At 35.6% G+C, this 25,928-nt stretch overlaps 1 protein-coding gene across 1 annotated transcript in view; it reads right to left on the bottom strand.

The window, feature by feature from the left end:
• The window catches only part of KIF15 (kinesin family member 15), a 35,747-nt gene that overhangs the window by 8,402 nt on the left and 1,417 nt on the right, over positions 1 to 25,928 (bottom strand). Inside the window, exons 2-27 of the mRNA XM_010398786.4 lie at positions 25,313 to 25,355; positions 23,911 to 24,094; positions 22,718 to 22,794; positions 21,584 to 21,621; positions 21,351 to 21,448; positions 20,784 to 20,963; positions 19,907 to 20,116; positions 19,682 to 19,807; positions 18,304 to 18,426; positions 17,706 to 17,829; positions 15,934 to 16,025; positions 14,428 to 14,637; positions 13,212 to 13,389; positions 12,663 to 12,804; positions 10,189 to 10,330; positions 9,663 to 9,851; positions 8,668 to 8,775; positions 7,784 to 7,889; positions 7,084 to 7,249; positions 5,583 to 5,733; positions 4,502 to 4,587; positions 4,048 to 4,123; positions 3,691 to 3,777; positions 2,600 to 2,704; positions 1,626 to 1,748; positions 20 to 166 (exon numbers count right to left, since the gene is read on the bottom strand). Coding sequence (XP_010397088.2) covers positions 20 to 166; positions 1,626 to 1,748; positions 2,600 to 2,704; positions 3,691 to 3,777; positions 4,048 to 4,123; positions 4,502 to 4,587; positions 5,583 to 5,733; positions 7,084 to 7,249; positions 7,784 to 7,889; positions 8,668 to 8,775; positions 9,663 to 9,851; positions 10,189 to 10,330; positions 12,663 to 12,804; positions 13,212 to 13,389; positions 14,428 to 14,637; positions 15,934 to 16,025; positions 17,706 to 17,829; positions 18,304 to 18,426; positions 19,682 to 19,807; positions 19,907 to 20,116; positions 20,784 to 20,963; positions 21,351 to 21,448; positions 21,584 to 21,621; positions 22,718 to 22,794; positions 23,911 to 24,094; positions 25,313 to 25,355 — 3,311 coding nt within the window. The remainder of the gene's footprint in view (positions 1 to 19; positions 167 to 1,625; positions 1,749 to 2,599; positions 2,705 to 3,690; positions 3,778 to 4,047; positions 4,124 to 4,501; positions 4,588 to 5,582; positions 5,734 to 7,083; positions 7,250 to 7,783; positions 7,890 to 8,667; positions 8,776 to 9,662; positions 9,852 to 10,188; positions 10,331 to 12,662; positions 12,805 to 13,211; positions 13,390 to 14,427; positions 14,638 to 15,933; positions 16,026 to 17,705; positions 17,830 to 18,303; positions 18,427 to 19,681; positions 19,808 to 19,906; positions 20,117 to 20,783; positions 20,964 to 21,350; positions 21,449 to 21,583; positions 21,622 to 22,717; positions 22,795 to 23,910; positions 24,095 to 25,312; positions 25,356 to 25,928) is intronic.

The following is a 25,928-nucleotide window of genomic DNA, read 5'->3' on the forward strand; positions in this document are numbered from 1 at the left end:
GAAAATGTCTTTGTTTTACCTGCTCCCTGAGTTCCTGGATTACAGCTTCTTTCTTTGCTATGTCTTCCTGTGCACACTGGAGCAATGCATCATGTTTCTTAGAGGCCTCTGTCAGACTTATCAGCTGATCAGTGGTATGACGCAATTCTTCACACAGAAGGTCCCTCTATTTCCAGTCATTGGATGAGTAAAGAAAGAAGCATTAAAGTTATTGCTCTAAAGTCAGTTGTTTCAAGATGTTTTGTCACTGATGCCAAGATTGCTACCAGCTACAAGCATCTCCCTTTTCCTTCTACTTTCTCATCATGAATTATACCAAGCATTCGTCTATAAAGTTCTTATTTTAGCATGTTTTCTTATTCTTGGTCTTGTTTGCAGAACAAAAACGAGAGCTTTGCCACCACATAGTCAGCTTAAGATTCTTGTGGAAGATCTTTGGAATCAACCACTGTTTTAAAGTATAATGTGTACTTAAAAAGAGATAGAGTTCTCTAAATAAGAAAAAAAATTATAGATTTTAATTCATGCTGAAGTGATTACAGCTTTTTTAGTGCACTGATATTCTGTAGATACCCTGGATTTATTCTAGGATCTGTACTCCCACCCTATCTGATGGGGCATCATACCTACAACAAGGTGTGTTAACCCATAAGGAGAAACTGTGTTTAGTACTTTAAATGCCACCTCAGATTAGTTCCTCTTGTCCAATTAAGAAAGCATGAAGAAATCAGTAACTGAAGTATAAAGTAAAGGAAAAACACTCTAATTTTATCAGGAGTCAGATATACCCAAGGATAACACAGAAACAGGAACTGGCACTTCAGTTAAAAAAAAAAACCAAAAAACCCCAAAGTGATCCATTTGCCAGACAACTCAGCTTTGGGTTTCAGAACGTCACTTTTAGGTACGATTATTAATGAACATAGTCTGCTTATTTTTAAACAGATTTCCACTATGTTTAATGTGCTTTGAGAAACATACACCTCCCCAGAAGACTTTATTGGTGCTATATGATTGGACTAGCAAACCTAATCACAGATGATCTTCTAGAAATTACATGTAAGGAGGTGCTAGTGTTTTTGACTGATGGACATGTTCAACAAAGTAATAGTGACAGCAGTAATAGAAAAGGCAGAGTTAAAGAAAGATACAGTATTAAAAAGCAAAACCACAGTTGAATCAAAACTGTGCCCTAGATCTGTTGCCAGCAGGTGGAGCTTTTAGTTAAAATTATGAGTAAAGAAAAGCTATTACTGAATATAGTGCAGTGGGGGAAGTGATAATGTAAAACAGAATATATTCTTCTACCTATTTTAATTTCTCAGCTGCATCATCTAAAGCTGCCATTAAATTCAGCTGATGATTCCTTAGTGGCCTTAACAAAATTAAACCAGGCTCTTAGCATAGGCTTTTATGAAGTAGCTTATAAAATATTTATGTCAAGTAACATGATAATTTAACAGAATTTGTCAGGTATCTCATGAAAAATTCTTTTGAGAGCAGCTTAACTGGCTATAGTTTGAACTAAAATGAGTTAAAGTTTTACACGAGCATTTTAAGCAAAACCACATCCAATTGGTCTGGCTGAACAAACAATCATAATACACCAATATTAGTGTTTTTACCTCAATGTTATCAGCTATTTCTCTTCCTTCCAAGGCTTCCTTCAGTTCTTCAATTTTCTTCTCCTGATCCTCTATGATTCCCTTGCTTTCTTCTTTTGCAGCCAGAACAATATTATACTTGTACTACAAAAAGCATTAAATTAAATTTTAAAATATTTTAGAAAAACATGTTATCAGGTAAAGTTAGCAACAGAAGACAAACAAATGTACATCACCAATCTTATGATGACAATACATTTAGAAATCAGGGTCAGTGACTAAAACCAGAATGATATATTGTACTTGCTGAATTATACAAACTGTTTTTAGAGATTAGTTGTCAGAATGATACAAAAAGATTATTAACGCAAATTAGCCACCACAATAAATATTACCCACTAAAACCACTGTTAAAGAGATAGCCATAATCAGAAATCTGTCTCATCAACACTTTTCTATAGAACCTTTTGAATTAGTAGTTCACACATAATATATTATCTAAAGCATTCTGTTGATTGCTCTGTCAGTTTGCAAACCAGACCTATTTTAATAAAGCAGAGGCATCATATTTATTCATAGTTATTCAAATACACAGTTATAGTTCTTTATACTTGTTTTCAGATGTAGAACATCTTAATACCAGCAACATAAAAATTCACTCCATCAAAAATGAATTTACAATTCAGCTTCAATTGTTGAGGTCTTAAATTGCCAATTTCTGAGAAACTCTAAATGTGACTGTCAGCTGAGTGGAGTTTACAGGATGTGAGCAGGTCCCTTTAGAGACATGGCTTTTTACCCACCACGTGGAGAGGGTTCAGTTTTTGAGACAGCCTTAGGCATAAAATGTTCAGAAGATTTCAACGTGTCAAAACAAAGAAGTTTCCTTCTAAAATACTACAGCAAGTTATACTGTTTGAGACCCATGATAAGACATGTCATTGCCTCCCATTTCTACAGAACGATACCATGTCCTTCAAAATGACAGAACATACATTTATATCCTCGAGCTCTCTTGTCAGCCCATCTATGGACTCAGTTTTATGATTAATTGAAGACCTCAGCTCCTGGATCTGTCTCATCAAGTCAGTTACAACTTCCTGCAACATAAAAAAAGTTAATCCTGATAAAATACATTAAAAAATCTATATAATGTATTACTGAGCTTTTTTTGGTATATAATTTGTCAATCCCAAATTTCAATCAATCATGTGAAAATGAGTCCTCAAAATGCACATGTAAAGAATAAACAGAAAATTTGTTGCTAAATCACTGGCTTTTGTTCTAAGCACTTTAACAAACAACTAAATAACCTGCAGTGTTCATTAGAAGAGAAGACTGGCCTGCTGATTTAGTCTTAGTCTGTAATGGGTTTCTAATAGGAGAACAGAACTACTATAATTTAAGGGTACACTTGCTTGTAATGGAAAAAGGCACATTCAAGAAACACCACTGCACTAACAATGCTAGATGATTCTGACCTTATGCATGTCAGATTTTTGGGTTTATGATGGAAAAAGCAATACTTACCATTGCATCATGCTGGGTAGTAAAGGCACCATGTGTTTTCTTATGCCTGTTTTACAGACAGCACATATGCTTGCACTAGGGGAACTCTGGCTATTTAAGCTTTCATACTGCATCAGTCTTTACATAAAGAAGTGCTTTGATTTTATTAATAAAGATACACATGGTCACATTCTTACAACACCTTTCTTACCTTTTCCATCTGCCCATTACAACAAAGCCCTGACTGGAAGGCTCTATTAATCATCTGGGGAATTATGCATTGTTTAGGCATTGAATGCTTTTTTGTCCAGTAGACAGCTTTACCTTCAATTTTTTTGTTAAACTTCAGGTTTTGTTAACATCAGTTAACTTGTGTTTTCTCTACATGCGTATCAGTTTCCTACCTCCCTGCAAACTCATGCTAGGAAAAGGTAAGATTTATTTTACCTAGCTATATAGCCAGGATTGCCTAAAAGCACAAAATTACTAAGCAGCAAAGGAAGGCTCTGGTCTTCCATCTCTACTACAGAACATAGTTATCCACAAGACTGTATCAGTAACAGAAATAAGCCCAAACCTTATCTGTATCGTTTGTCTTCTTCAAAGAAGCAATAGTCTCTTCAGCAGCAGTCAGTTCCTGTTCCAATGTCCTCAGTTTTGCTTCCTAGAGGAAATAATATTTGTGAAGGAGTGTCTTCACTACCTTTGAAGTATGTTTTATAAAGCACTAAGTCATGAAAAAAGCCCAAGGAAGTAAGTAGTTAACCTTACCCAAAAAATTAACCAGTAGCTTAACAAAACAATACGTAGCCCAAGCACTCTACATTTATTTTGCTGGTAATCAACCTAACAGTCAGTACACCAATAAAATTATTATTAATGCCCAAGCAAAGCCATGAACACAAAATTTAGATATTCAAATCTGCCGTTGTACCTGCTGCTCACACTGTGTTACCATTTCTGAAAACGGCTTCTCCACCTGTGCTTTTTCAAGTACTTTCAAGAGCTCCCTGGTGAAAAAAACCACATTTCTAGTGAGAAATATGATCAAAACGTATGAGAACTTTAACAAGAAAAAAGTGATATGAGTTTCTCTATTTGCGCTTAATTTTTTAAGAGTTCTTCAGTTATCATATTCTCAGTGCTATACAAAAGACTAATGGTTTAGTTAATAGCCTTACACTGCTATCAGTGGCAGAACTTTATCTTTGACATGAAAAACTATACAATGAAATTACTTTACATTAAAATGAAGTGCTGCTCTGATTTGGATAAAATAAAAAACCCATCTGGGGGAAAACACCTCTACAAGTGGGAGCCCCATCTGAACAACATATAGCACCAATGAGGTCAGACGAAAATGAACCCCACTGCTAATTAAAACTTACTTTGAATTGTTTTCTTTGTCTTCCTGTAATTGTAATGTTAGTTTTTCATTATGTTCTTTTTCTGTTTTCAGAAGCTGCAAAAGGTTCTAGAAATCAAAACATACGTTTGCTATACAAAGTTACAACATAAAGTCTCTAGAGCAATCTAAAATGAAATAAAAATCTAAACAAATCTCTAAGATGACTGAAAAAAAAACAACCACCCCACAAAACCTTAATTGGAAACTGGAAGATCTTTAGTTGGTCCTGAAGAAGTTCAGAAGTAAACCCTTATTTATATTAAGTAATCAGATCTTTTCACCTGCCATTAATAATAATTTCATATAGCTATGATGTTCCTCAATATTCCCTGTGAAGGGAAAAATTAGAATTTTCAATTGTAGATTAATTTGGGGGCATTTTAAAATACTGTATTTGTTCAAAATACTAAAATATACGAAATTTAAACCAATAACATTCAATCTGTCAGCATTCTTTTAAACATGAATAAGGAAAATTTATATCAAACTTCCTGAGCAGGCACCATGCACCCTGCAGAAACACAGGCAAAATCATTTGCAAAAGCCCTTGAGCAACCTTACTGCTGTTTTGCAGTCACTGCAGTCTGACAGGCTTTCAAGGACAGCACCAACTAAATTGCAGGACAGTGATCCACCACAAGCCATAGATCATTTTAACAAGATCACATCTACTACAAAAATTTTTAAGAAACTGCTTTGTAAAGATAGAATAATTAGTCTAGTCTTGGCTAGCCCTGAGATAAAAGGTCATCTCAGCCTTTCAATGTCAGGATTCTTTTCCAAAGAAGTTTCTTATTCCTTTACTAATTAACCCATCTCCCTCAGCATTTCCAGAGCAATTTCTCCAGCCTAAAATCTTACTATTCATGATGCTGTTGGAGATTTCTGATAGCCTGTGGTTGCAAAAATCTAAATTTGGAAAAAGAATTTGGGTACATCTTCCAAATGAAATCACCAAGAAACCTATTACTATTGTGGAATGTTATCAGTGATACAATAATAGGAATTAAGCAATCTGGGTTCTGTATGATTAAGTCCTTTAAAATCCTTGACTGTCTTACACAAAGCTCAGTTTTCATTGCTTCTGCTTCTTGCTTCCTGTCCTCAAGTTGTTGCTTCAGCTGGTCCGTCTCAAACTTTGCTACCTCCTGCAAATTGTCGTAGTCATCCTGCAGGCTTGCCTTTTCTTCAAGAATCTTTTCATGTTCTAGCCTTTATAAAAAACCCAAAACAAATACTCTAGTAAGGGTTTGTGTCCTTATAAAAATACTCCAATCAAATGTATATTAAAATATTAAGATAATATACAGAGTACAGTTACTACAGAAAGAAGTGACTGACATAAATGTTGACTCTTTTTTTTAAAACAGAGACACCAAATTTATGAAGTGCATGGGAACTTGAAGTGGCATTGGCTGAGAAGGCAGAGAATACTTTTTCTGATCTCTAGAAATAATTTACTTCTTACAAAATTCTACTGAAATTTCAGTAGAAATGTCCTGTGTCCTGATAATGGAGTTAATAATTTAAAAAATTTGGTTTTTAGCCAGCTGTTGGACAAAGGACTCTGCTAGAAGGATCCTCAGTATCTACACATGCTTAGTTGATATTTAGGTTATTTATACTATATAAAATCTTTACGTATTCTGGACAAGTTTGAGTTAGTCCCCTCTAAACTGTGGCACTGAAAATTAATTTAATTTTTTACAAAAGTGAAAAGCAAAGAGGGGCAAAAGAGCTGCTACATAAGTGTTATGAATCATGTTACTAAATGAGGAATACTCTTCCAACAGTATTTCTGCTAACACAGAACACACCAGTGAAACCACAGCATTTAATTTCAATTCCAGGTTCCTGGTCTTACAATGCCTCAAAAAATTACTTCAGCTAAGACATGATCTGCTGTAATGCAAAATGTAGTTACATTTTCCAGGAATAAAAACCAAACCCAAAACATAAAACCAAAGCACAACAAACTAAACAAAAACTGCAATGAAACCCAACATAACTAAGTCATGTAAATAATTAAAAACCATACTGATTATCATCTCCTGATAATAATGGCAGTTATTGCAGACAAGGCAATGACCTTTTCTGGCTTTGATACTCAAACTTCAGTTATTTTTTATGATTTCTTTTTGCTTGTATTTTTAGAGTAACATCATTATGTCATCTAGTTCATGTGACCAGACTAACAAACTGTCTCTTCAGCCACTTAACTTTTGGAGGGCAGCAAGTTTATAGATATATCCTATTTAATGAGAAAATGATACAGCAAAGCAAAATTAAGGTAGCCACATTTTGTTTTCTTTCTAATAATTCCACCATGTTGCCTGAAATAGGCATGAAAGAGAACTGAGAAAAAAAAAAAACAAACACAAAAACCCCAAACAAACAAACAACCCCCTGCAACAAACAAACAAATCCCAGCAAAGGACGAACATAGAACAACAACTTTAAAGAATACATGTAAAGTGCAAGTTCACACACAGGAGAGGATAATTGAATCACCAGATGCATCCAGAAGGGATAACAAGGCATTGTACTGAACTGCCAACATACCTGACACTGTCCAGCTGGAACTGTACATCCATATGTCTACCAGAAAGCTGACTTATTTCCTTCTCTTGCTTTTCCCTAAAGGCATTATATTCCAATTTTACAGAAGACAGCTCCTTGTCTGCAGACTGCAGGACAATGCGCAAGTCATGGACTTCACTTTTTAATACTGTCAAAAAACCCCAAAATAATTTACATGTTATTTGGAAAACTGTGCTAGATATGGGACACACAATGCTACAGAACCTGCTGGGAAAGTCTCACAAACCTCTGCCCGTTTTCAGTGGAATTACTCTCGAAAGTCACACACAAAAAGGCTTTGTGAATGGAAAAGGTCAATGAAACACTGACTTTAAGTAAAGGTGAATCAAAAATATTCCAGAGAATATCACTGTAATTTCCATAGACAATAGAGGTTTTATCCTTTATTTTTATTTAACATTTTCTTTTAAAATACTGTATCTTGTACCTCCTTCACATTCAGAGTAAAGACACAACCATTTTGAATATTGTATACTGTGCAAGACTAGGCAAAGATGATCTGCAAGTATTAAAATTTCTGCTTTCTTTATTAAAAAAAAAAAAAAAAATCAAACCAGTACATCTAACAATGCAAATAGTTACTCAACATGTGCTATTGTTGACTTAAAACAGAAAGACACCTCAAAACTTTTTATGAAGTTTCAGTATTATAAAGACTTACTATCAGCCTTGCTTTGACTGTCTTGAAGCTGCTTTTCAAGTAATTTTATCTGTTCAAGGAGCTCCTGGCGCTCTTTACTCCAGTCATTCCTTTCAGATGAAAGAAGCTTGAAAAGCAAAGTAAAATTTTTTAAGTAGAAAGGAAGTGTAGGAGTGGCTAAGTCACAGACTGTAACAATAAGATAATGATGTATTAAAGCATTTCATCAACTGATTATAAACACATTTTTCTTTAAATTCAATATTTGGTGACTCTGAAATCCCCAGAAGTCCAAGGAAAAAAATAATTTGTATAACTGAAGACATTACCTTATCGAAAAAGTTCATTTAAAAGGAACCCAGAGCTTAGGAGTTGACATCACAGATATGAGAAATGAGACTGATCTGGAAAGAATCCAGGCCTTATTTCCTTTCCTATCATAAATCAACCCTAGCAATTAAGCAAGACTTGCAAATATTTGATGGGTATATCCAACTGAAATGAGTATTTTCAGCATTCCAAAGTTTAAAATTTCCTTGTTATTATTGTTGTTTTCCAGAAATCATGAAGTTGGCCAAACCCAACCACAACAGCATTTATTTGCTTATATTTAAGACCAAGCAGGCTCAGATGCACAAGATTTAAACCAACAAAACCAAACTCCAAACCGCAGTGTTATGTTAAATGAACCGTCTCTGCTCACTCCAACTCCAGAGGGGTTGGATTAGATGACCTTTAAACCAAACCATTCCATGATTTTAAGTCCTTGTCTTCCTGCACAGCCATGAGTTATGATGCTATGTAAATTTGTCAAAATGAAAGTAACATTGCAAGACCTCACCAGACAACACAGCAGTATGACTGTGTTATAGTTACTTGAGCCTTATATTGCATTGTTCTCTCACCTCCTGTATTTGTGCAGAGTGATGCTCCAGTTTATTAATATGCTGCTGGAGTTTTATATTCTTGCTTTCCTCTTCATCCAGCTTTGTCTGCATTGTGCTCAGTTGCTCCTGTGACACAACAGACACTCAAAATTAGAGCACCCATCTTGTACTTATTTTCACATGCCATATGGCAGTCTGTGCATATTAAATATAAAAATGTCAACAAGTTTCTATTTTTATGACCTGAACCAACAGAAAACAGAACACTCAAAAATAAACTGGTATCTTAAGTAGCTGATTTCTCCTATTTCTAACTAAACTGCCAAAACACAAGAAAATCCATCACTGTATACAAGGACTGAATCCAATAAACACTTAGTTTTCAGACACATGTTTATCTTGGAAAAATAAGGCTTTAAAAAGGAATTATTCAAAACATGCACTAGTTAAACTCCTTACTGAATCTCTCCACTATGGTAAGCATCAAAGAGGGGTTTTGGCTGTTGTGCCAGGGTTTTACATGCACTGAAAGTTAGTTCCAGCTTCTAGAGAGTAGTTCAGATAAATCTGTAGTGCTCTTCTATGTGACAAAAGACTTTCCCTGCCCACTAGAAAAGATACAAGGCAATGTATAATGGTGGACAAGCATTGTTTGGCAGGTTTCTTCAAATAATGCAGTATTAAATATTAAGCTTGTGTATTGTTCCAAATGTAGCTGTCAACTTACAAAGAGGACTCCTCAGAGACAAGTTATCAGGTTTAAATAGAAAAAAGTACAAACACCCTGATTAAACTAGTTATGATATCCAACTCTCAAATCACTTTCAGTATTTTTGTTGTAAATCCTCTTTCAAGTACAAGGTATAGAGAACTGTTTATTGTTAAGTATTCATGAGGGGCTTCAGTTTCCCATGCAAATTAGAATGCACTTGATGAGAGGAAAGCACTTCATGGCAAAGCCCACTTTATTATAAAGTTGCACATACACTTCAGTTTTTATTCAAAACATTCACCTGTGCCACTTTGAGCTCCTCAGCAATAGCTTCACATGCTTGTTCACTCATCTCTGGAGGAACTGGCTCTTTCAGAATGTCATCCATCATCTCTTCAGAACGCTGAAAATCTTCAAAATTATAATCTGGGCTAATTCGCGGCACAAGGCGAGACCTCAGCTGGTACGCTTTAGTTGGAGTGGTTATGTTCTGTTACAAAGATTACAAAGCAGTCTTTATTTTAACTGTAAAATGAAATTAAGACTCTGTCTGGTATTGTATTTCTTAATTCTATAAGCAGAATGATGAAATAAAATGCTCAAAGTGGCTAGCTCTGAACCACTACCACTTTTTCAGATTTGTCATCTGATGACAATACCAGTCATTTAATTAATACTCCAGAACAAAAAGTAGGCTATTTGGTTTATCACATATGGAAAACACTCCAGAAAACTAGTTAGGCTAAGGGATCACAAAAATGACAGTCTGTACTCTTGTACAACTCAGGAGTAAGTATGTGTGGACTTAAATAAACTTATGCTCATACCTTAAGACTTTCTCTATGTAGCTTATGTAGCTGAGAGACTTCTCGGCGCTTGTGTGCTTTGGTTGCCTCAAGAATGTTTTCAAGGTGCTGGTTTGCTTTCTGAAGGGATTGAAGTTCTGATTCCAGTTCCATCTGTTTTTTCCTGTTTAGGAAGTATTTTACTACTGTCAAAACTACTCCATGAGTATGTCTTCCTATCAGTAAGAATATGCTGCAGTACTGCCAATGAGCAAACTGCAGCTGAACTTTCACCCAAACACAGAAATGCATTATTTTGAGAAGAAAGGCATCACTGCTGTATTCAAAAGTTAAAAAAACGTATAAAAAATTAAAAAGCCAAGCAGCTTATTTGTGCCTGCATAATGAAGCAAGCAGATGGATAACTAAACATGTCAGAAAAAAAAAAATCCATTACATGGTAAGAAATAAGCTGAGAGCTCTGCAGTTCCTTTTATGAGAAAGTGATATCACCCATACCAATATGGTTTTAAGCTTTAAAAATGTTATCCAGTTATATGAGAAGTCTGAACTGGAGCTTGCCAGGATTTTCTTTAGTGCTTTAAAGACCCTTTTTTTTTTTTTTTTTTTTGGAAGTGCTGCTCTGTTAAGATTATTTTGCCCTCTAAGAGTACTTTAACTGAAATCCAACAGTTGAGCGTAAATTTAGGAATAATTTTCACTAGGTATTTTGCAGAGCTACACACTGTTACTGTGATAGTTGCCATTACTGGCATAATGGCAGGGTCAAAGTCTATAGACAAATGGAAATATACTATTTCATCTCTTGGCAGTTTAATGCAATCATTTTCTCTCACGCTCTTGGCATCTACAACAAAACTTAGGGAACAGAGTAGAACTTTAGTATTGACTGCAATTGGACAGCAGAAAAATTAGCATATGTTGTTTTTGTGAATTTGCTATTTTACTCTACTTTTGTTCAGTTACAGCATATAGTTACACCTGCATGTAAAATTAAGTATCCAGTTACTCTGAAACTGGAAACAAGTTTAAAATTTAGTGAAATTTAATTACTCCAGAGGCTGAAAAGCACGTATCTGTTTGACTTCACTCCACTAAGAAAATGTTGGTAATTGACAATAAAATGCATACATACTACCAAGAAAGCAAGACATTCACAAAACATGGAATACATAAAATAGAAATACACTTAGTGGGCAAAAAAATAAAGTAATCAATATATAAAAATACAAATAGACTATTGCAACTAATGATATGGGACAACTGATGGATTGCTGAATTGCTAACCTCAGATCATACTACTACTATTTATAAAGTTCATAGGATTTGCTACACAGAAATCTAACAGTAAAAATACAGATTTGTACAATTGCCTGACTAAACAAAAAGGATATTAAAAGCTACTTTGAAAACAAAGAAGTGGGGAGCCAAAATTGTGCCTGATGCTTTTAGAATTACACTCTAATTTCACTGAAATCAATAGAAACCAACAGTGTAAGGTACAATTAAAATAAATTAAAAAAAAAAAAATCAGGTCCCTTTTGCTTTCCAGGTTTGTATTACATTTGCTGGAAATGCTATTTTTCTTGTATCTGCAGTAACAAGATTGCAATTTTTCAGAAATGCAGTTAATCAAGTGAAGTCATGTATTATTCACATGCATATGAACACTGAAGGTATTAGTTAGGCCATTCCCATTATCTTGTGCTGCCCTCCAGGAGAATAACAACAGTAAATTCTTTACTACTTTAATAAGGGCATAGTAGACCCTTATCTCACATTTAGATGCCAAAGCAAATGGACATAAATGTACTACTGACACCATGTCTTTGCTCTGATTTGAATTAAACCTTTGTTCCCCTAACAAGATAACAGTATTATAATCTTTGAAATTGAGGTTAAAAATTAATCAACAGGTCAGCCAGAATTTTCTGGAGTGCTTGGATTCTACGTTTATGGTGACTCAAACTTGCAGACTTTAAGTGATTATATTAAAAACTACTGTTGCACAAAAACAAACCCTCAAAATACCCCTCTCATTCTCCCCCACCCCCATCAACTCTTACTTCCTGTCAGTGCTTCCACCTGTAATATTTCAGTTACTGCAAAACCTTTGCTCTACATGGAAACTAAGCCAAACTCTCCCAGTGCTGTTAAGCAGGTAACTACCAGAATTAAAGGGTATGTCCATCTCCTGCATATTGTGAAGCATTTTTTTGCATCTAACTATCAAGAGGGGCTTTGGGAAAGACAAAGAAACCTCCAACAGCGCAGACATACCTTCAGATTTAATGATGGTTGTGCCATAGTCTGGGAATAACCCAGTTCAACAGGAACATACTCTGTGTGCATGCCATTATTCTTAACCTGGCCCTCTCTTACATGCAAAGAACAAACCTAGTCAGTATAATCAGGATCTGAGTCTTTCAAAAATCAATATGAATAATGACTTAAAAACATTTAATTACAGATATTTCAATACTGTTTTGTCTCACTTGGTTAGCTCTTTAAATTCTTCATATTCTTGCTTTGAAGTTGCCAGTTCAGCTTGGGTCTGTAGCAGACGAGCTTTCAGCCTTTCAACAGATGCCAGCGAGTTGCCTTCCGCTGACATGGTGGTGGAATATAAGCGGTGACCTAAAGAACAAACATAGACCCTCTGAAATCACAGAGCTGCTCAAATACCTAAAGTTTTACTAAAATGAAAGTGTTTGTGGGCTTTTGAACAGCATAGTAGCAATTGAGATTGACAAAAATAGGTATTAGAAACAGCCCAACATGAAAACCAGTAAAATAATATTACTGCAGTCTTCATGATAAGTAAGGACCACAAAATGAGATTATAGATGGGTTTCACAAGATGCAAATCTGAATTCCCTATTGCTTGAAGGCCAACATGAATACAATTAAGTAAAATTGTTTTAGCAGTCTTCAGGTACCACTTTGAGGAAGGCAAAAATACATCAAGACATTTTCAACACTATACTGCACACAAAAGAAACACAGTAAGCATATTTAGCTGGGAAACATTAGCATGTTTTTACCTCCAGTACTTTTCTCTGTGGCTGAAGCTTCCAAAAAAGCTTTTTCTAGCTCTGCAATGGTCTGAGCATCAATTTCTTGGGCCTTTTTAACTGACTGTAAAGAACGAAGTTTTTTATTCTCCTCTCTGAGATTATGGTTCTCCATGGCGTACTTTGCAATTCGTGGGTGTTGTTCCATCTGTGGTAATCAATATTTTATTCAACAGTTTTGATTTTCCAGACAATGCTATACCTACCTAGCTGTTACTCTACTACCTTTAATAAGGATTAAACTGTAATATAAAAGGAAAAGAGGTGTTCCCTACAGTGGTTAAAGCTACTCATTTTTTGGTTAACTTTCTTACTGCCTTGGAATCTACTCACAAGACAGCAAGTTTACATCTTATGTGTTTACTCTTTTACTTGTATTAAAGCAGTAGGATGCTTTTCTTGATGCTCTTGATACCCTTTTCAGTTTCAATTTTGAACTTTGGCTTTCTTAACACTATCCTTGCATGCCATAGTAATGTTTCTGTAGTCAATAAAGGACTGTCCTGAACTTCATTTCCTCTCCTTCTTCCTTTCCTTTGAAGCTCAATTATGAGCTACAGATTCATGCTACCCTGCCGAGACATTTCCTCTTTTTCCCTACTTGTGCTTGGAGGAAATTGTTTTTCAAGAATTTGCCTTCTCTCTTGAGTTTCTTTGTTCTTCAAAACTGCCTCACAAATGATACCACACCTATCCAGACACCCGAATAACCCAAAGCTGTTCTTCAAACAGCTCCAGGACCATGACACCCCTTACATGTCCATCTGGCATGTGTGTTATCCCTCAGAAACCCTTGCATTATTTGCATCCTGCTCTTTCCCTTTCAGTTGATGTCAGAGCTTGAAGTCTGCCATATGAATGAGGATTTGTGATTTGGAGACTTCCTTAATTTGCTGAAAAGAGACTTGGTCCTCTGCCTAACCCAGATCAGGTTGCCTGTGGCAAGCTCCCATCATGACATCACCCTCACTAAACTCTCCTCTTAAAATTCAAGCTCTAAATCCAGCCATTGTCTCTTCCATAGGGAAACTCCATGCATTTGAATGCTTCTATAAAGGAACCCACCACCCAACCTCTTCTCTGCCTGTCTTTCCTAAAAGGCCTTTATTCACCCACCACAGGACTACAACACATGAGCTATTCTCACAAAACAATATTGTTCCAGAAAAGAAAAACCAGACTTTACCTGTTCTCTGAGTATCTGCACTTCCTCTCTCAAGTCATTGAGGAGATCACCTTGCTCTTTCGGCAATAAAATTCCACCAGCCTCTTTATGTAATCTCTCCAAGCGAACAATATGGTCTTCCCGGAATTTAACTATCATTTTATTGGACTGAACAAATTTTTCCTTCTTGGCACACAGTTCTTCTAGCTGAGCAACTTTTTCTAATAAATTCTTAGAAAGTACAAATAGAGATTAGTGAATTTTTAAGGTGCCCATCTAACACACATATGCACAGGCAGACCAATCATGCAAAATCTCAGTTAACAGTAATTTTGTGTATATACAGACTATCATTTGCAGCAGATTTGTAGAGAGCAACAGCTCATACCAAGAACCCAAATTAAACAACATGTTGCAAAAACTGTACTTAGAAACTCCAATATGATCTGGTAGAGTAAGTATTCAGTTAAACACCTCAGATGCACATCACTAGGGTGCCTGTTTCAGTTGATTTTCTTTAGGAAAAAGCCCCAAACAATCCATTTGGCTGTTTCAATACTACACCATGACCAAAGAACAATAAAATGAGAATGAATGGGAGATGTGCTTCAAAAAACACATTATTGATCCAAACACTCAAAACCACACTCAAAATTAAGTAAAACAGAGAAGTCTTGTTGTTCTGTTCAATTTTTTAAAACTAGAAAACCCCAGTAAAACTTCCCACCCCCTAAAATTAAACATACTATGAAAGCTATCCTATGGTTTGTCGGAATTTGAAAGACAGAATAGAAACACAGAATTATTTTGGTTGGAAAAGACTTTTATGATCAAGTCCAACCTCTATTCCAGCACTGCCAAGTCCACCACTAAGCCAAGTCCTTAAGTGCCACATTTACATCTCTTTAAAATACCTTCAGGGAACAGCAACTCAACCACTTCCCCTGGCAGCCTGTTCCAGTCCTTGACCACCTTTCCAGTGAAGAGTTTTTCCCTAATATCCATACTTTTGTGTCTAAGTGGTGGAGCAGAACACTGACTATTTCCCCTTGGGTGGTGGGGGTTTCATTCTGCTCCCCATCCTATATCTTACAGCTCAGGGGGCTGGGTACTCCAAGAATCACTGTTCTTATTCTGTTAAAGACTAAGGCCAAGGCAGCATTAAGTAAATCAGCCTTTTTCTCATCCTTTGTCACTGCTTCCCCCGGATCCAGTTAAGGCTGGAGTTTCTCTTTAGCCCTCCTTTTGTTGCTAATATATTTATAGAAACATTTTATGGCAGTGGCCAGTTTAAGTTCGATTTAGGCTTTGGCCCTGCTAGTTGTCTTGTAGTCCTCCTGAGCACTACAGATTTTATCTCAAATGTCATTTGACTAAGTTCCCTTGTTAGCAAACCTTATTATCTTTCGACAGAGTATTTTTACTCAAAACCAAGGAAAATCATTAAGAGAGTCAGTTTCAATATGCTCACTGGTCTCTCACCAGAAAGTATACTGAATGCACTTAGAAATATCAGTGCTTTCTTACCTTCTTTTCACCTTCTGATTTCTCCCAAAACAACATTGCTTCGAGAAAGCTGCTCATGTAATTTATGTTGTTCTTGCCTTTTTCAACAGCATCTGTAGGGGAAGTCAAAGAAACAAATGCTATATTTATTAAAATACCACTTAGCCAGGTTTTTCTACATACATAACACGACAATTGCGTAAAGAAAATTTGAATAATTCTTTGAACAGTGTAATTCTTCCACAAAGATCATGTGGCATACCCAGAGCACACTGTTTGGACAGTAATTCCTAGTCACCTGCAAGTGCTGATAAAGAACAGAGCTAATATACATAATTGTATAATTAACAAAGTTGTTCAAGCATTAAACGGACTTGCAATGAACTTTTATTAAAATAAAAGAATCAGTCTGTTCAGCTAAGCATATCTATAAAATGCAAAATCCCTCTGAAATTAATTTGATGACACTAACCCATTATTAGCATTATTAGTACAGTTTGTACATATTAGAAGTGGACTGACTCGTTTATGAGAAGGAAATTTAGGAAAATAAGCTTGAATTATGTGGACAATTAGTGGCTTAATCTGGAAGGAAAGTATCCACACAAGGGATTAAGAGGGTTTAATAATCCATTTAGAAATTAATTCAAAATAGCATTTCTAAATATTCTAATGCATAAGTCTACTTATTTATGGAATACTAATCACTAGTATCTAGGTGCATAACTACATTATCATAATTTAATATATTTTAAAATGCCATCATGTTTCTGAAGTAGCTAGAAAGCAGATTTTATGTTTGTGTGATTGAGTATTACAAACAATTTAAATGCACAGAACAAACACAGCTCTGATACATTAGGTTCTGCTCAAAACTCCTCCTCAGTGTTTAAGCATCATACTTGTTCTCCCTCAGAACTCTATCATGGGTCTAAACATTGAGCTCTCTGTCAATGTTCATGTATTCATGAACCATGAGTCAGTGTCCTACCTCATCACTGACTTGTTTTTACTGGTTAAACATGTATGCTAACACAGAAGTACTTTTTCCTTAGGAAAACTCAACCCCAGATGCTTGTATTATATTAGACAAGGCTTTCTATTTTCTGTCGTAACTTCTCTTGCTGTATCTTCTATTTCTTGGCAAGGTCAGGAAAGAGTTGACTCACGAGAACAGTAAGAGTTACAAAGTTTACCACCTTGCAATCAAACATTATCAAGCAGCACATTTCAGTGAGAAACATACATACGAGGAAGCTCTGCTGGGATTTGTATTGCAGATAAAATAGCCCAGTGAGAAGCTTATTGAAAATCACCTAAAAACTCTATTTCCATCTTACACTGAAATCAAACATCTACTGAAAGTAAACACCCCTCTTAGGTTCTTCTGGAAGGGGCAAAAAAGGGAAGAGGCAGAAAAAAAATCCAGTTCCAAGCTTAAAAAGAATGCAACATTGTGCCTTCCCTCTGACCTAAATGGACAAGGAATCACATGCAAACTTTTGGTTACTTAAAGGATTAGGCAGCATATCTCTTCTGAAGTGGAAGAATATCTAGGTATCATAATAAAACCATAGTCCAGTACCCGAACTTATGAGGAAGAAAACAAAACCACGCTAACAATTTCTACAAGGTATCAGATACAGGTACAGGAAATGGGATCCATAAGGAAAATGTGACCCCTATAGGTCAGTTCCTACAAAAATATTAATTGTTCAGAAACTTAATTAAGGCCCTCAACCTTCGAGGCTACAGAAGTAGCAAATTCTCTCTCCCTCACCTCCAACTCTTACCTTGTGATACAGAAATACTGCACACAGATGGCACTGAAGTAAGTTGAGCAAGCTGCTCTTTCAACTTCTTGACCTCAGCTTGCAGCTGGCTCACATTTCCTTGTGTGTCTTCATTTACTACAGCCTTTTATAAATAGGAGAAAATTAGGAAAAGGTGTAAATAAAAATCTTACATGATAAGAGAAAACTCAAAGAATGCAAACCAGTAAAATTACTGAGAACTCTTTCCATCTTAGGAAAGGAAGAACTCATGGGAAAAGCAGAATTCCATTCGCTGAGAAACCAGCAAGTTGTACTTCAGAGAGAATTAGAGGTTAAAAAATGTAACGTTTTCTGCAGAATTTTGTCTGGACCTTTTTCACCAACAAAACAATATACATCAGCAACAATTTCAGCTAAATGCCAACATGCTTTTAAAAACCCCCTCATGAGAAATTACATTTTGGGCACTAGGATTTATATAGAACTAGTTAACAGAAATAACATTAAATCAGAAATTTTTATGACAATTTATATTTTTAATAAAGATTTACTTTTTACTTTTCTAATGAAAACAAGCTCTAAGAACAAGCAAAGAATATATGCTATTAACTCTTACCTTGTTTTTAATCAACTTTGCTCGCTGCGCAAAATTAAGAGTGGACAGTGTTTCACCAAAACACTTGGATCCTGGGTGAACATTTGCAATTATACACGTTTTTGCATTACCACCAAGAGAATCCTATTTGAAAACATGGAAGTTAGTTTTATTTACATGTTTTTGCTGACAATAAGAAGCCATCACCTAAAAGATACTGTGTATAATTTTGAACAAATCGCAGAAAGAATTTCGTTTAACAAATATCCACACAGAAGGCAAGTTTCTTAAATTTTATTTCAAATGTGGGTATAAAGGATGCAACTGTAAATAAAGACTCTATTTAGGTCTTCAAAATCCTGGCTATATTACTGAACAAAGTGAGATGCTTTCTTCATCTGAACAGCAAAAAGAGGAAAAAATTCTAAACAAAAAATAATTTTGGTAATTAGCAGATTAATGTTCACACTACTTTCAACATCATCTGTTGATTGTTCCAACCTTCTGGTTGCAACTGTCAAATGAACAAAATCACAAACCAACAGATTCTTGACCAAGAATGTAAAAGGATCATCTCCCTTTTACATGCGTATCTTCAGCTGTTTCTGTGCTGTTACATAAGTAGCTCTCAAATCCCAGGAGAAGGCAGCAGTAATACCTAAAGACTGAAAGTCTGGTACTACAAAATAGTCCACAAGCCTCAATGGCATTCTCTCTCTTCCTCTCTAGTAGAGAAGGTCATGTTTGTGGACATCTTTGCAGTACAGACACCTCAAAAAATAACCATTTAAAGTAACAGCTCACAAAGTTGTAACTCTCTTCCAATTTCTATGTATTTTGGGTTACATTGGAAGAACATAATTCCTCAGAGTCTCATCAATCTATATAGAACTGGGATGGAACACTGAGAAATTTTGCTGTGATCACAATACTGTGTTGTAATACAAATACTGTATTGCGTACAAATACTATAATACAAAAATATACTACAGATATTCATGTACTCTTCACAGAATTTTGGTGAGTGCTGACATCCAACAAGCACACATAAGCTAATTCTGGAAAGCATGTCAAATGTTTCAACACATCTCTGAATATTACACTTTGATACACATTATTTCCCAAATTATAAGGATGAAAATGTGTGCTTTTTTAAATTAAAACTTCCAAATACGTAGTAGGAGCTTATAAGTATAAATAGATTAGTCTTCAGTCAAAAGCAAGAGATTGATTAAGAATCTGTTTAGGTTAAAAAGATACCTTTCAATCTTTCTTCCACTTGCCCAATATTGAAACAACTTTAATGCACTGGAGTTCCGCTTTTTATAGTAAAAAAGCCCAACCAAATATTTTTTTCTACATCCCAGGTAGCAGATAAAATCCAGAGGATATATATTACCCGTAGCAGAAAAGTGAGCTTGGAATCCCGGTAACAAATGTGTCTCTGTTTACCATTTCCCACATCAACAAGTGCTGTGATTACTTGGCCCAGGCAGCTTAGTGATCGATTTATGTTACCTGCTTCCTAAAAAAAAGAGGAGGGAACAAAGCAAATGGATTTGATGGATGGGACAGGGCCCTGCATCTGAAAGGAGAAAGATGTCACAGATACTACAGAACTAACCTTTAACCTCAGTCCTTCTGTATGGGTGTCTTTCTGCCTCTCAGATCCTGCCAAGTCTACCAGGTTGAGCAGGGAAGACCGAATGTTAACAACCTCGTTGTTTTTCTCCATGGATTCCACTGTGATAGTGAAAACTGCATGTGATCTGGAGGATTCTCTGTTCATTGAGGTCGAGGCTACACGACGGTTTCTCCAGCCTGTAGTTAATACCTAAGCATGAAAAAGACATCACAATTTCAACTGGGTCAGACTGTACTTTACATACAGGTACCATTCCATGCAACAGCTTTTAAAAACCTCAAGGATAAGAATTTTTTTACTGTTTTCCAATAGAAGTATCTTAAAAGTGAAAAAGATACAGCTACAGTCAATCTTAGCAGCAGAACTTGTTATAATATTCACTACTTTTCTCCAAAAGTGCCATTGCTGTTTGAAAGCATAACATACCCCATACTAGTGTACGTTAGCAGTACACACACACACACACAAAAACCTAAAGTGATACAAATACTATGTGTATGTGTATTATTCATGGAGAAATAAACCTGACAATTCTGGAACACATGGTGCCCACTCGGCAGGAAATGTAGTTTTCTGTTGGTATTTCAGAGATGTGTAGGGCAAGCATTAGGGAATGATTTCTGTAATTGCCATTTAGGTATTCCAAACTCCAGAACTTCTTTGATTTCTTACAGGTATGGGATAGTTAGGAAGCATTGCCTTAAACTTTTTTACACTGTGTTTTGGAGCATGAAGATAGAGGGAGAAGGCATTGCAGGCAAAAAATGGGCAAAAAAATGTGCTTTAATCCAAGAGGAATATTTACCAAATAAGATTTAAGATGTATAGTCCAAACATTAAAAGTGCCAAAAAATACCTGGTATGCTTCAGCAGCAGATGACAACACCTGTTCAACAGCACCATCAACAAAGACTCCCTTCTTGATGTGTTCTCTGAGAAACAGTCCAGCTGAAGCAGAATCTAGCAAGTCAAATATCTGTTCATTGTAGATTTCAATAAATGAGCATTTGCAGAGAAAACTCTTTCCACTGCCAGCCTGAAAAACACAGTAATTTACACTATAAACAGTTGGGTTTTATTAAGTCTGTCATTGTATGGCAGCAAGTCTCTTTTCACACATACCTAAAGCTATTAGATTGCACGTATATTCTGCATACTATACATTTCTGATGCCCAGGTGACAACCAACATCCAGAAACCTAGATGCATTTTCAGACTCAAAATATAAGCACACTGGTGTCTGAAGAAACAGTTACTATAATTTGGTAGAGTACTAGATGCAAGCATTTCTCATTAACAAATTTGATGCAAGATGGCAATAATCTTGGTAACTTATTGGCTGCACACCCAGTTTACCAACCCTAGCTAATCTTTACTGTGCAACATTACTTTCACTACAATGGTAATTATAAAATAAATGTACCTTTTCCTTTTCCCGCTCAATTAGAAAAAATAAGTATTCAAAGCTCCGTGGAATTACACCTCTCAGACTGTGAGTGAAATTATCAGAATCAGATGGTCCTAAAGAGATTTTTTAATGAAAAAAAAAATTAATTAGTACTACTCAAGATTAGCAGTTGACATGAGAAATATGTCTCAAGACCAAAAAAAAAAAAATTAAGAAACCACTGAAAGATTAATCTCTCATGCACTCACCCATCATAGTAAAGGTTTTTCCTGACCCAGTCTGGCCACTAACAAAAAGAAAGAAAATTGAGATTAAACTTTATTCTGGCTCTGAATTTTTCATTAATCTGCATCTCTTAAGGAGAAGTCAAAACTTAAACAAACAAAAAATTTTCAAAACAGAAGATCAGGAGACAGGAGCAAGCTGAGAAATCAGTCAGCTTAAAAGGTATAGAAATAGAACAACAAATTTTACCGATAAATCCCCTTTTGTCTCCCCTACCACCCACTACTTTCTTCCTAATTTCTGTTGGAAAGGGAAGTTAGCATTAAAATGAAGGCTTTCAAATATATACATTAAACTAATTTTTGGGTCAATCTTTTGAGTTTTATGTCACTCAGTAGTGCACATTAGGATATATCTGACATAAAAGTATTTTTTTCTTTTACAGTTTATTTTTTCTAATGTAGTTATTGATCATGCTAGAGAAACTTCAGGGCAATTGCATTTTATTTTTCCACATTTGTATATTGAAACAAAGTGGACTTCATAGTTTTTCAAAAGGTGTGCTACATTAAAAAACCCCAGTAAGGTTTTGATTAGATTAGCCCTTTAAGTAAGCATTTTCTGACTAAAGTCCTTCCTCAGTTTCCAAAATGAAAAAATACTGAGTTAATATAATGATATTCATACTACTAGTCATGGACATATTTCTACCTTGAAAATATCCTAAAAGTTAAAATTATCATTCATGAGTTTTCCCACAGGCAGCCAAGAGTCACCGAAGAGTTGAGCTAGCCAAGTATCAAGATAAAGCAATTTTCATTCCATTTTACTATGGTCATACTGAAAACCACTAGCCTTCTCTTTAACAGTACAATGTAACTCCTACTTTTTAAGCAAATAATAGTAAGATTGAAATGAGTTTACATGTGCATTATTAAAAGTATAACATCTACATATAGATTCCTCCAGAAGAGGAGCAAGGAGTACCACCCAATATTGCAAGAATATTCCTTATGCTGTGCTGCAGTAAAAACTTTTAAAGCTTACTGTAACATTAGGCAGGCTCTGGCTCTTAAAACCACAACTGCTTATTAGCACAATCTCCTTAAATGTTGCCATTGCTATGAAATGACTGCAATTGCTATGGAATTACTTACTATGCAAAGATGGTTCCATTGTAGCCATTCATACAAGATTCAACAATGTTTTTAGCCACGCTTGAGAACACAGACTCCTGGGGACAAGGGAAAGAGAAGGCACGTGGCACCACCTCTTTAAGTGTCTTTTATATCAGTGTTTCCTATGCCATAACTTTATAGTGTATATAAATAGATGCATTCCTTAAGGTTAGACATGTACCATGACCCCTGGAATTCTCACAGCAAAACAATACATCCTAAGTCTTTGTGACATAAATCACACTCTCAAAAAATTGTATTCCTTGATAAACTCAAAGAGAAATAATAAAATTCAGCATCACAGTAACCGCTCCCAAAAATATAATAATAATTTTGATCCAGTGGTTTTGATTATGTTATGCACTTTATACCATCAGTAGGTCAGATGCCTGTGACACTTATGAAATCTAGTTAGCTTTCAACATTTGTCTCTGCACAATGGCACATTCAACAGACCTGCACAACTTAAGTCTCATCTACTTCCACATTTTTCTCTTAGATCTGCAAGACAAGCCTAGCTACAAATAACAGCCTACAGCAGGTGACGTTTTTCGGAGGTTTTGTTTTGTTTTTTTAACAGAAATGAAATGGAATTGAAGTCTTAGCAGAATTAAAATTATGTTCAGAATGTCGAACACAGTATTACAGAAATTAAGTTGAACGATTTTGTTTCCAGTATTACTTGCCCCAGATGAGCACTGCATCCATTTAAAAGGCATTATAGTAAATGGAATATAAACGCCCAAGTTCCTTAAATACTAATGTGCAGGGATAGGAGTTGAACTTGGTGATCCCTGTGAGTCCCTTCCAACTCAGCATATTCTGTGAAATCACACCTTAATATCAGCTACTGACTGCCAGTTATTTTTATATGTTTGTCTCAATAGGCAGATTTATTTTCTGTCTATAGTGATAGATACAATGTTTACAAACAAAAACTTCAATTTTAATTCAAACTCCAATTAAAGAAATTAACAGCTAAAAAATATTACATTAAAACTGTTAGAGAGCAGAATTTAATGCAGCATTTCTGTACTATAACTATGTACTTCCAATCTGACCACGGCAAAAAAATTAGACCTAATGCACTATACCTTTAGAAAAGCTTAGCATAATAATTGCCAAAACTTGGGCAGAAATTACAGTAGTTATGAGATTCTGGAAATGATTACCTGTGTTGTTTCCATATTTGCAACATAATCAAAAGTGAAGATCTTTGGTTCAGGCTTCGAATGCAGGCGGATGGTATTTGATGAAAGAACAGATAAACACAGGCCTTGATCTCCATCGGTTAATGCAGGTCTGTCTGAAGGGGGACGTACCCTTACAAAAACTTTGATAGCATCACCTTCAACACTAAATAAATATTTATGCATTAGATTACTTTCAAATAGATCTAGCAGCTGTCTGATAAAATTAAATCACAGCAATCAGATTAAGCATGTGAAGTCTTAGGAAAGTCTGTCCTGAAACCATACTACTTGTACAGGAACATCATCAATTCACTACAAGACCAGTTAAAGGTGAAAATGTGGCAGATTGAAAAAACAAAGAACATGCAGTTACATGCAATTTATTGCTGTGGCACCTAACTTTAGCTCTAAAAGAACACATTGCACAGTAAACTTGAGATGCCCTTCTTACTCCTGGAAGTTTTAATGGACAAATGAAGCAGATAATGCTAGAGTCCAGCAAAAAAGTTATAATTGGTGCTCACAAGAAGGGAAAGAAAAATCAATTCTTGAACAATGAATCAAATAAAGCATAGCAAGTGCCTACATCTAAAACATCCCTAACCAATTTCATCACATTTATCAGTTTTAATACGTAACTGTACATGACTTACATTAAGACTCTGAGAAGTTCCGCCATAAATTCCAATACACCCATAAAATATTAAAGAATTAAATTCCTACATGAAGTGGTAGCAAGCTTGGATTTGCTTTACTTCTCTTTTCGAGAAGTTTTAGCAGGAGGGTGTTCTAACTGTTATTTTTACTTTTGGTATACAAGAGCAAGGAAGAGAACAGTTTTAAAAGTGGAGAAGGGTTTCCATGAATGAAGTGTGCAGTTGGGTAGTGGCAGAGGAAAGGGCTAAGAACACAAGCAGCAGCTGAGAAAGGGAAGATGTTATACTGTATTTAAGACACACAAAATTAATTTGCCAAATGTGCTTTTGTTGTGTGACATTATTCTGAGTTGTGGCACAGTTTACACTTGGAGGAGGGCCTCTTAGTTTTTGTTTTAGTTTAGGGCTTCCTCACAGGATTGAAGTTCCTAGTGGAATATTTCTTCAGATAAACTCTAGAGTCCAGCTGCAGAATTAGTGGACAAATGAGAATTTATTGCATGGCAGCATTCCAAGAGGAACCCAATATGTCAGCACAACAATTTTATTATGAGAACTCTTTTTTAAAATTGGTAAGGATGTTAGGAGAGAAAGACAGAAATCTTAGGCAGGAAAAGATTGAAAGAAAAACCTTTAAACTATTTTACAAAGTTATGCTAGGTTTTGTTTGCACCTTCTGTGCAATGTGATTGATAATATATGGTCACTGGCCAATATTATTTTACCTAGGTGAGTTCACCAACGATATTGAAGAGTCACGCAAATCTCCTACAAAAGAAAAGGGAGACATACAAAAAATAAAATTACTGCTCAAAACCCCCCATCTAAATACAAAATCCTGTAAGCAGTACAGAGGGAAATAACTGGAGAGCCTTCTAAATGCAGACAGAAATGCATGAATATATTTGGTAATTATCTTCTTTTGGCAAAAAGAAGAGAGGTAGAGAAATCTCCAGTCCTGTAATGTGAACAGGCACACACTTGTCAACGTGTGTGCAATGAGTAGGCTCCTAAGTCAATGCATATAAGATTTTGCAAGTGTTTTGGAGAATTAGAAACATAAATGCTGATAGTATTACATATTCTATTATACTTTAAAAATAGCAAACTTAATGCAGATAAACCATTAAAGCATGATTTAACTTTCCTGATGTGACTGCAAAACCTCACTATCCTAAACCAGCACAACTGAGCAGCTGCATTACTTTTACTTCTGTGAAAATTAGTCACCCTGTAATGAATAAAGATATCCTGTACACATCTGGAGCACAAGTCTTATGAGGAGCAGCTGAGGGAGCTGGGGTTGCTTAACCTGGACAAAAGGAGGCTCTGGGGAGACCT

This window comes from Corvus cornix, chromosome 2 (assembly GCF_000738735.6).
Source record: "Corvus cornix cornix isolate S_Up_H32 chromosome 2, ASM73873v5, whole genome shotgun sequence".
Lineage (NCBI taxonomy): Eukaryota > Metazoa > Chordata > Aves > Passeriformes > Corvidae > Corvus > Corvus cornix.